Consider the following 12,023-nt stretch of genomic DNA (forward strand, 5'->3'; position numbering starts at 1 on the left):
TTACAACTTGTATACGGTTATGATGATATGAACAGGAGATTTATTCTAACTGGGGAGCAGATAAAGAATTTGTAATGTACCTCGGCTACCTACTGTATGCGCAACGGAGGCAGACAATTGTGGTGGAAGGCAGTCAATCAGTGCAAGATTCCTGCAGCATAAGTACGCTCATGCTGATAATCATGTGCAGGACATGTGATTCTGAACGCGGTGTTCCATTGGCTGGAAACAGTGCATCCACGGTTTACCAGCTGGACAGACAATTAGGGTGCAATTAAGAGATGGAAAAGATACAATGGGTCAGATGCACTAAGCTTCAAAAAGTGATAAAATGGAGAGTGATAAACAGCCAGCCTATCAGCTCCTACCTGCCATGTCACACGCTGTGTTTGAAAAATGTTAGGCATGAGCTGATTGGTTGGTTGTTTATCAATTCCTTTTTCATCACTTTTTGAAGCTTAGTGCAGCGGTTCCCAAACTGTGGGTCCGACCTTCTCAGCATGGGGTTGCGACTCCATGTTGCTGACCATCAGGCTGATGACTTTTCTAATCTCAGTCAGTGATTCAAGGAGTCTTATAGATCTGTTGAATTGTCTGTTATTTTAAACTCCTCCCATCAGTCTGTGCCTCCACAATGCTGCCATGTCTGTGCTGTCTGCTGACCACACGTGTGATGTGATGGGTTATGGTATATTAGACTCCTCCCATCACTCTGTGCCTCCACAATGCTGCCATGTATGTGCTGTCTGCTGACTACACATGTGATGTAATGGGTTATGGTACATTAGACTCCTCCCATCAGGTTGTGCCTCCACAATGCTGCCATGTATGTGCTGTCTGCTGACTACACATGTGATGTGATGGGTTATGGTATATTAGACTCCTCCCATCACTCTGTGCCTCCACAATGCTGCCATGTATGTGCTGTCTGCTGACTACACATGTGATGTAATGGGTTATGGTACATTAGACTCCTCCCATCAGGTTGTGCCTCCACAATGCTGCCATGTATGTGCTGTCTGCTGACTACACATGTGATGTGATGACCTTCTGCAGTAACTTGCTGGGGTCCTGTCATTATTTTTATTGTCTGATGGGGTCCCAGAACAAAATAGTTTGAGGACCCCTGGCTTAGTGCATCTGGCCCAATGAGGGGTATTTACTCAAAGGTGCAAATAAATCACCTCCTGAACAACCCAGAACGACTTTGTCCAGGGTCGTTTAGGAGGTAAATCTTTTAATATCGTCTAGTGTTTATGCTGTAAGGAGGACTACCAACGATGCGCGCACCCGCGGGTCATTAAAGACCATAGCCATCGTCCATGCATGCAGGTCAATTTGGCTATGGTCGTGAACATTGTTTGTTTTTTCAATAGAAAAAGGTCCTGCATCGTTTGTGGTCGTTTGTCATCCGTCGTGCACCAGCGATCACCAGCAATGATGAGGTCGGTTCATTTTTACTTCAAGGGTGAAAATGAGCGATGGTAGTTTACGATGTGACACATCGTTGTGTGTGTATGGGCCTTAACTGTAGTGTGTGTGACTGTGGCTGCATCAGCATACTAAATGGAAAACACTGTAAAAGCATTGCATACGTAGATACAGACATACATTTTAATCAGCAGAAGCTGCGTGAGCCTCCTACAGTATCTGCGACCACATGGTAAACCCTGCAGCTAATTTCATCCCTTCCCCCCCTAGATTTTTTTATACAATGGGCCAGATTCTCTAAACTTCAAAAGTGATAAAATGGAGAGTGATAAATAGCCAGCCAATCAGCTCCTACCTGACATTTTTCAAACACAGTCTGTGACATGGCAGGTAGGAGCTGATTGGCTGTCTGTTTATCACTCTCCATTTTATCACTTTTGAAGCTTAGAGAATCTGGCCGCATATCTTAAATTCAATTCAAAACACTAAAACAAAGTTTTCACTGTGTTCTAAAGTTCAGTGATCAGTTGAAACACTTTTTTTTTCAAAACCATTTCCATTAGCTATTTCCTTGACTTTGAGTAAGCTAAACCAATACCAAAGTAGATCTATCCGCAATAACTAAAATAGCGATTTCAAAATATTTACATCATAACAGTTTAAAAATTCTGCAATGACTGGTTCTCCTCCAGGATATATTCAGTGTATATTATTATAAATGTTGAAAGACATGGTGGCAGCAGAAGGACACAGTTGGACAGTCACTGCACTTCTGAACCAATTTCTGTTGTACACAGGCAGACAACATCCACTTACCATCGAAAAGTCATTGAAAAGTCCCCTATCTCACAGTAAACTAAACATGTAAAATAATGTTTTTTTAAACACCTGGTTATTATGGATCTACACTGAACAGCGACCTAATAAAACCTATTTCTGAAACTAAATCTTGCAGGTTTACAGGAAGTCTCTGTTACAGTAGGTGATGCGGAATAGAAACACGTACGATGGGCTAGCTTCCATCTCCTACAGAACAAGCTGACAGTGCCGGGAGTAGTCCGTTTCATGTAAAAGGGCACAGTCAAAAAGTGGACAAAAACAATGTCTATCGCTTTAGCAGAAATAACCAAACGCAAAACAAAAACATACTGTACCTGTCAACAGCCACCACAACGCTTTGAGAGCTAGTTTCACCTATTGATTCCTGTATACTGGCCATTTGCTTCCAGTCAACATTTCCTCCAACTGTTACCACAGAGAAGAAGAGAAACGAACGTTAAAGGCAGAGAATACCCGCCAAGCACATACGGGCCTAGGTCAACAAAACATTTATTCTCACAATTACTGGAAACTCACCTAGGCCTAGAAACTCATCTGAGGCTTGGTCTTTGGTTCCAGTAAATGACCCTTCTCTATTCCTCACTGTCCCAGATATGTAACGAGGTTTCACGCCAGTGCCTATTAATTGGGCCAGTTCCAGCTGGCTGATGCACTTTAAAATCTAAAAAACAAATATGTAAAATGTTCAAAAAGTCTGAACTAAATGCCCTATATAACTGTACAAGACAGAACATGGCATTACATATAGAACTGTATAGAGGATAATGAAACAAATTCATCTCAGGGTACTAGGCCTATGCAAAGTGCATGGCATTTCTTATGTTCCAGGCTTGTAAAGCAGTGGACTATAACCATAACCACCTGTGTTACGGAGCTGGAGCTTGGTGACTATGGACCTTATTCAGGTCCTTTAGCAGCAGGGCTACGTTCGCACGTGCACTGATGTTTTTGTTCTGCGCATGCGCAGGGTGCGTGCACCCAGGACAGCGGGCAGGAGGCGGAGAGGGAATGCCCAGCGTTTCATGGGCGCACTCATGCTAATGAGGCCATGATGCGGGTGTGTGTGTGTGTGTGTGTGTGTGTGTGTGGGGGGGGGGGGGGGGGGGGGCGGGCAGCTGACATCACCCGCCCATTTCCTTCCCAGCGTGCACGCATATGTAAGCGACTTGAAAGTCCCTTTTATATGCATGCTCCTTCCACATCTTTCTATGGCGGGCAACCATCGAAAGATGTGGGAGGTTCCCCCTGCCATGTGAATGGATGTTACTGTGCAACATCCATTCGCAAACCGCTGCGAGCGAGTCGCCCTTGTGATTGGGTGGTGCCAGCCAACCAATCGCAAGGCGGGGTTTGGTGGACTCGCAAGGCTGCGAATTCGACCAGAATAACCTCCTATTTGTTTCTCCCTTTGCTCTATCTTTAAGCTCCATTAGTTTAATTCATATTAAATAACCATAGAGGAGTAGTAAAAGTACAGAGTAGAGAGGTAGCTGATGTCAACCAATCAGGCTCTAATGATCATCTTACAGAATATGTACTTCATATATGCTACCACAAAGCTGATTGGTTGCTATGGACACTGTTTGATAGACCTCTCACGTCAGGAGTAATACACACAGTGCACCCTGCATACACAATGGATGGTTAGTATTTCTAGTAATTACTGACATCCTAGTTATTGTATATGTTACAAGGTAGAAACATGGAAGAAGACAAGATACCTCGTGCCAAGAACTCCCCAAGTAGTTTCCATCTGTGTGAGCCACGGTGATGAGAGTTTTGATGGTATCTATATTCTTCTGTTTCATCTCCGTAATTCCAGAACTTACAGTTAATAATGTAAACCGCGCAAGGGCCTGGACATAGGCGTCTCTTTCGAGCTAAAACACAGAGAAGAGCCATGACTGTGATATAGAAATACAAACATGCAATCAAAATAAAACAATGGACGCTACGTAATAAAGCACATTTGTTTTATATATACAATACAGCAATATTGGGTGGTCAAGGACTAGAAGGACTCACATATCACCTTCTAGCACAATATCCATTGCAAAATAATAAATCATGATGCACAGCACACACACAAACACTATTTTATCCTCCCTCCACATCCTAGTGGATGGTAGGGCATGAAATACCGCCTGTCGGCACATGTCAGCTGAAAATTTAGTAAAAAAATGCATGTCTACCTTTTGAACATGTCGACCTTTAAACCCTGTCGACCTTGTGATCATGAGTCAGTCTATGACCAGTCCGGATACCATTTTCCGCCGGCATAGTAAGGGCAGTGAGGAAGAATCCAATCGATATGCAGTTAGGACGCCAGAGATCAGGATCCTGGAGGTCGAAATCCTGGTGCCTGAATCCTGAGGGTCTGCCACGATTCCGACATCTGGCATCCCAATCGTAAGTATGCCAGGGTGTAGTAGAATTAGGGTTAGGCATTACGTAGGAAGGGTGGGGGGTGGGGGGGGGGGGGGGGGGGGGGGGAAGCACACGTCTCTGCGGAATTAGGAGTGTCCAAAAATGGACACTTATGATTCTGCAGAGATGGGGAACTCTCCCCTCATTATGAGGCAGTTACTGTGACCCTACCTGCATAATATGGACATGCAATGCTCTCTGTGTTAAATGGTGGTCACTGTGATGCTCTCTGCATTAATGGTGGTCACTATGATGCTCTCTGCATTAATGGTGGTCACTGTGATGCTCTCTGCATTAATGGTGGTCACTGTGATGGTCTCTGCATTAATGGTGGTCACTGTGGTGCTCTCTGCATTAATGGTGGTCACTGTGATGGTCTCTGCATTAATGGTGGTCACTGTGATGGTCTCTGCATTAATGGTGGTCACTGTGGTGCTCTCTGCATTAATGGTGGTCACTGTGGTGCTCTCTGCATTAATGGTGGTCACTATAATGCTCTCTGCATTGAATGGTCGTCACCAAGATGCCGTCTGCATTGAATGGTTGCAACTCTGATGTTCTCTGCATTGAATGGTGGTCACTCTGAAGCTCTGTATTATATGATGGTCACTGGGGCACTCTCTGTATTATATGGCGAACATCGCATAGCTCTCTGCCACAAAGCTTCTATCAGCTGGTCACATCACTTCAGCTTTGCCCACCTCCCTTCACTTAGCCACTACCACTGCTTTCCCTCAGTCGTTACCTTCATGCGCCAGTCCTAAACTGCTTCTACTCCCCTTTTAACAAGCTGTGTGCTCATTAATGCGATTTCTATGGAACCTTACGAGTTTGTTAAGTCACAACCTTTAACATCATTTAGTTTAAGTAATATTCTGTACATGGCCTGGGGCAGGGGCGGATCCAGGATAAAATGACAGGGGGGGCACCATGATAAAAGAGGGTTTGGGTTAGGGGAGGGCGGTGTCAGTGGTGCCAGTGTACATGCTAAGAGAGCGGCAGAGAGAGGGTGGGAATGGGATTAAAAATAGGCCCTGGTATTTAAAGTACGCAGGCCCACCATGGCGACAAAAGTGAAGGATGTAGTTGTGCGCGCGCCGGAGGCGCGCTCCGGAAAAGGGGTGTGGCCACTCAACAGGGGTGTGTCCTTGAGTGTAGTCTACAACACCATAAACAACTTCTACACATTATGCAACAATATACCAGACCCCATTATACTTCTCCCTTACACATGATGCCAAATGGAATGAGCCAAAATTCACATAATTACACACGGATTGAGCCAAAATTCACCGAATGCCACACGGATTGAGCCAGAATTCACATAATGGCACACAGATTAAGCCAAAATTCACAATACGCTTCATAAACAGGGACATTGTCCACCAAAGGCGTGCATTAAACATTTACACCATAATGTCCATTACACATTAAGTTACACGCCATTATGTCCATTATGTATTATGCCAAACACCATAATGCCTATTAAAAATTATGCTACATAAGTGATGCTTATCTACATGCTCATTGCCAAGGGTTCCATGCTCATTGCCAGAGGTTCCATGCTCGTTGCCATGTGGGATAACATGTTCAATGCCAAGGGGGAATACATGCTCCCGGTAAATGGGGGACAGCCGCCGCCAGGCAGAAGTGATAGCCACTGACAGTGGCAGAGCCTGGCTGTATTCAGAGCACTGCAGAATACCCCTTTCTCACCAGAAAATGCATTCCCAGGTTGGCCCCTTTTACACCAGCCTAGTCCCTGCATTTTCTGGGGTGAGGGGCATAGACGTGCGCAGCCCATTTTCTTAGGGGGTGCACCATTGGAGGGGCGTGTTCACCACGCCTACTGGGCGTGTCCATCAAAGCCTACTGGGCGTGTCCATCACTGCCTACTGGGCATCAATGCAAACTAAATAGGTGACTTTTTTATGTATATGGGCTTCAGGATTAATTATTCCCATCACACACACCAGAAACAGGGACAGTGCGCGTCGAAAATTTACACAGTAATGGCCATTACACATAATGCCACACACCCTAATGCCCATTACACATAATGCCACTCACCCTAATGTCCATACACATAATGCCACTCACCATAATGCCCATTACACATAATGCCACACAACATAATGCCTATCACACATAATGCAATACACAGTAATGCCCATTCCACATAATGCCACCCAGCATAATGCCCATTTCACATAATACCACACACCATAATGCCCATCACACATAATGCCACACACAGTAATTGACATTGCACATTATGCCAGGGCTTGACAAATTTTTGTAAAATAGGGATAATAGGGATTACATAGTATACCACATGCCATTATGCCCAACACACGTTATGCCACACACCGTAATGCCCAATACACATTATACCAAACACTGTAATTCCCATTACACATTATGCCACAAACTGTAAGGCCCATTACATATTACGCCTCACACTGTGATGCCCATTACATGTTGCACCTCACACTGTGATGCCCATTACACATTACACCTCACACTATGATGCCCCTTACACATTGACTCAGACCACTATGCCCATTACTCCTCACACCATGATGCCCATTACACATTACGCCTCACACCGTGATGCCCATTGTACATTATGCCAGAATGCCCAGTACACATTATGACACATGCCATAATGCCCATTACATATTATACCACACATTGTAATGGCTATTACATATGATGTCACATAAGTGTCGCTGGGGGACCCACACGCTGTACACCCTTCACCCATTTAATTCTACTCACCTCATCATCGGTCCGGTAGAGCAGCGGTAAAGACCACTGGGAAAATGGCTGCATGGTGACCCATATTCACATTACACAGCATGTAGTGACCCATAATCACATTACACAGCATGCAGTGACCAGTGTTCCCTCTAAGCTGTGCGCGTGTGCGCGCGCACACAACTCGCCGAGCCCGCGCACAGACATTACAACTGAGCGCACAAAGGTTAAAATCTTGTTTTATTGTGCCACGAGTTTAATAAGGTTGAAAATCACTGCTATAGTCTATATGTGTGGTGTGTGAAGTCTGTAAACATTCAAATTGCTTTATTAACTCAACAGAACTCGAAACCTAGGCCTGTATACGTTATGTGACGCACAAAAATGTAAATTTTTTTTCCAAAGTTGCACAGCCAATATCTTTTTCTGCACAAAGCCTTCGTAAAATTAGAGGGAACATTGGCAGTGACCCATAATCACATTACACAGTGCGTAGTGACCCATAGTTACATTACACAGCACAGTGACAAATATTCGCACGTAGTGACCTAGAGTCACTTTACACAGTGACCCATATTCACATTACACAGCACGCAGTGACCCACAGTCACATTACACAGCACTTAGGCCCTTATTCTGATCGGTGCGGATATATCCGCGTGCGTTCGGGCCGCCGATGTTTTGTCTGCGCATGTGCAGAGGCGTCTCTGCGCATGTGCGAGCGGGGCGTACGGCGAAATTCCGCATGATATGTGAACACTCCGAACAGGGGGTGGAGAGGGGCTTGAAGGGCTATTTGGGCTCATTACCATATGCATACGCCCCGCGTTTTATGGGAGTTCCCATCAAAACGCTGGGCGTACGTATGGTAATGCGGCCGTGACGCACGTGTAGGGGGCGGACATATGACATCGCCGGATGTCAACTGCCCGCCCAGATCTCTGCTTTTGTACGGAAAAATGTCCGTGTGGTCTGAGGTTGCGGGTGCTGGTGGAGCACTCGGTCCTGCATTCGATGGTCTGCGACCATCGAATGATGGGGGAGGTTCCCTTAGATGGAGGAGGCGTATTCCGTGAAAAATACACGTGCGGTCCGTTCGGACAGCTTCTTACCGCATACGGACGGAGTTGGCGATCCGTATGGAAGGCGGGGTTTCGCACTCACGGTCCTGGCCGCATAATCGGCTCCGACCGCACCGATCAGAATAAGGGCCTTAGTGACCGATATTCACATTATACAGCACGCAGTGACCCATATTCACATGACACAGCACATAGTGACCCATATTCTCATTACACAGCACGCAGTGACCCACAGTCACATTACACAGCGCGTAGTGACAGATATTCACATTATACAGTGCGCAGTGACCCATATTCACATTATACAGAGTGCAGTGACCAATATTCGCACGTAGTGACCCATATTCACATTACACAGCACAGTGACGAATATTCGCACGTAGTGACCTATAGTCACATTACACAGCACAGTGATGAATATTCGCACGTAGTGACCCATATTCACATTACACAGCACAGTGACGAATATTCGCACGTAGTGACCTATAGTCACATTACACAGCACAGTGATGAATATTTGCACGTAGTGACCTATAGTCACATTACACAGCACAGTGATGAATATTCGCACGTAGTGACCTATAGTCACATTACACAGCACAGTGATGAATATTTGCACGTAGTGACCTATAGTCACATTGCACAGCACAGTGATGAATATTCGCACGTAGTGACCTATATTCACATTACACAGCACAATGACGAATATTCGCACGTAGTGACCTATAGTCACATTACACAGCACAGTGATGAATATTCGCACGTAGTGACCTATAGTCACATTACACAGCACAGTGATGAATATTCGCACGTAGTGACCTATAGTCACATTACACAGCACAGTGATGAATATTCGCACGTAGTGACCTATAGTCACATTACACAGCACAGTGATGAATATTCGCACGTAGTGACCCATATTCACATTACACAGCACAGTGGCGAATATTCGCACGTAGTGACCCATAGTCACATTACACAGCACAGTGATGAATATTCGCACGTAGTGACCTATAGTCACATTACACAGCACAGTGACTAATGTATGTATTATATGTGTACACTAGATGTACCCTGGGTGATATAGACACAGGGAACATATATTCGCTGAGCTGCGCAGTGCCTTGGCAGCCATCAGCCGCACCACTGGACCCCCGGGTGGTTAACAATATAGGCAGAGACAGCACAGTTATCACACAGGGAACACATACCCGCCGAGCTGTACAGCCTCTAGGCAGCCATCAGCGGCACCACTGGTCACCGCATCAGCCAGGCAGGTAACAATACAGCAGGGACAGTACAGTTTTCCCAGTTATTCGTGGGCGGTGTTCCGCTTGCTAGGCAGCAAAAGATTGATGCTTAGTAAGTGATCCTGAATCAGGCCCCCTGTTCCCCTCACTACATTCTCACACACAGCCCACTCCCTCACAATAAATGGCACACTCCCCAATCTCTGCATACATTACCTTCAGGTTTCAGCCAGGAGCCATCCTGTGAGCCTGACACAGAACAGTAGGCTACAGGGCTACTGCAGCTGCTCTAGTTCACCCGGGCACAGGAAAAGGAAGGGGCGTGGCCTAATCACGGACCCCCCATGGCCACGCCCGCTTTTGAAACCTCGAGTCCTGCTGACTGCTGAAGGAGCCCAGGCCAGCCCAGCCCAGCGCAGGTACTGCTAGGTGGCCTGCAGCTGCACTACTTCACTACTACTGCAGCTGCACTAGTTCACCCGGGCACAGGAAAAGGCAGGGGCGTGGCCCAATCACGGTTAAAGGGGAGGGGGGGAGAGGTCCTGCTGACTGCTGAAGGAGCCCAGCCCAGCGCAGGTACTGCTAGGCGGCCGGGGGAGGGGGCACTGCCACTGCCGGTCATTAGGAAGTGCTGATATTGTGCGGAGGTGCCTGTGCACCCCCGGCACCCCCTGTGCGCACGCCTATGGTGAGGGGGAGAGAAAACCACCTCTCCCCCCCTCCCCTTTAACCAGTTATCTCATTTAACCGGCTATATCTTCGGAAGCAGCTGACCCATTTACATGAGACAAGTATCATATTGAAGAACTTTTGAGTGGGCTTTGAATGATTTTGGTCCAGTAAAACTGAAACGTTTGGTTCCAGAGTAATCTGCCCTCAAAGAACATGAACAGCCATGAAATTACATTTCAAAAATAAAAAGATTGGTTTACGCGCAATATCTCTGGAACCAATTGACCGATATGGACCAGCCTGGTAACATTTTGAAGGCCCAGCGATTGGAATTGAATGAGATCAACCCCAAGCTTCTGTGATGCCAGGGCCGGAACTGGCAGCCGTCGGAACCGGGTGGGGGTCCGAATTGAAGGGTCCCATATTATCCTATGGGGAAAAAACGTTACAGCTTTGCCAGGCGATATCTCGAGTTCCCGGGGGGCTAGAGACACGGGGCTGGGCTCGTTGGAAAGCCCTGGACCTCAGCTACAAAATGAAATGACAGGGGGGGCACGTGCCCGGGTGCCCCCCCCTGAATCCGCCACTGGCCTGGGGTAATGGCTTTAAATGAGATCTAAAATAGAACTGCACGAAAATAGTTGCTTCGTGACAATTTCTCAATGGCTTGCTAGCTTTCTGGCTCTGAGATGGACAAAAAAGATAATTGTACCATTTATCTTACATATCTCAAATGAGGAAATTATGATTTTCATGTATAAAATTGGGTAGACTAGAAGTAATATTAATATTTAATAAAAGAATAATTCAACTTCTGGAATGTTACAAGGAAATGTACTTGCACCATTCAAAGGAAGCCATTGTTAGTCTTTTTTTATATTGAAACCGTATCTTTATTAGGATTGGTAGAGAAAAAAAAAAGTATCATGCGATTTATTGCATGTAAAAATGGCACATCAAGTGCCAGATCGCATGAGAGCCTCCTGGGGAGCTGCCGGGGGGGCTCCGGGCAAACTGGACCAATTTGTCCTTAGGACAAATCAGCCCAGAGTATGGGGGCCTTAAGGTTTTTAAATCATCTGTGCTCAAGCATGGATATCCTTAAAAACGGGACACTTAGGGAGCTTTAAGGACCGAGCTTGGGAATCTTTGCTTTAAGAAATATAAAGAATAAGGCAATATAAAGGCTGGTCAATGAAAAATGCAGCTGTAAGAAGGAACAGAATACAATGTACTGGAAGTCCCTCACTTTACATGCTGATCACAGAAGGATCACTGTTCTTGAAGAAACGCTGAGGTATTACACACTGACTAATAAGAAAGCTCTGAGGAAAAGGATAATAAGGAAGAGCTGCAAGGTGAGAGAGATGAGCCCGGGGGACAAAAGGAGATGATTACCGCAGCACAGTGCCAATAATTACATAGTACAAATTACTTTCCCCTGTACCTGAGCACCGGAGACCATTATCAGAGCAAGGTGATAACAAGTCAATATTACCACCGTGAAGAGGCTGCTCTATAATGAGAAATTACTTTTTAATTATTATTTTAAACGCCATCA

The 12,023-nt window shown here is 45.8% G+C and overlaps 1 protein-coding gene across 2 annotated transcripts in view; it reads right to left on the reverse strand.

Moving 5' to 3' along the window:
* ARFGEF1 (ARF guanine nucleotide exchange factor 1) overlaps positions 1-12,023 on the reverse strand; it is a 176,131-nt gene that overhangs the window by 40,968 nt on the left and 123,140 nt on the right. For both annotated transcript variants that reach the window (XR_014474840.1, XM_083187219.1), the window contains exons 21-23: positions 3,993-4,151; positions 2,788-2,932; positions 2,586-2,676 (exon numbers count right to left, since the gene is read on the reverse strand). Coding sequence is in view for 1 of the 2 variants with exons in the window: in XM_083187219.1 (XP_083043345.1) it covers positions 2,586-2,676; positions 2,788-2,932; positions 3,993-4,151 (395 nt within the window). In the remaining variant the exon portion in view is untranslated. The remainder of the gene's footprint in view (positions 1-2,585; positions 2,677-2,787; positions 2,933-3,992; positions 4,152-12,023) is intronic.

The sequence above is a fragment of the Crinia signifera genome, chromosome 5, assembly GCF_055691185.1.
Source record: "Crinia signifera chromosome 5, ASM5569118v1, whole genome shotgun sequence".
Lineage (NCBI taxonomy): Eukaryota > Metazoa > Chordata > Amphibia > Anura > Myobatrachidae > Crinia > Crinia signifera.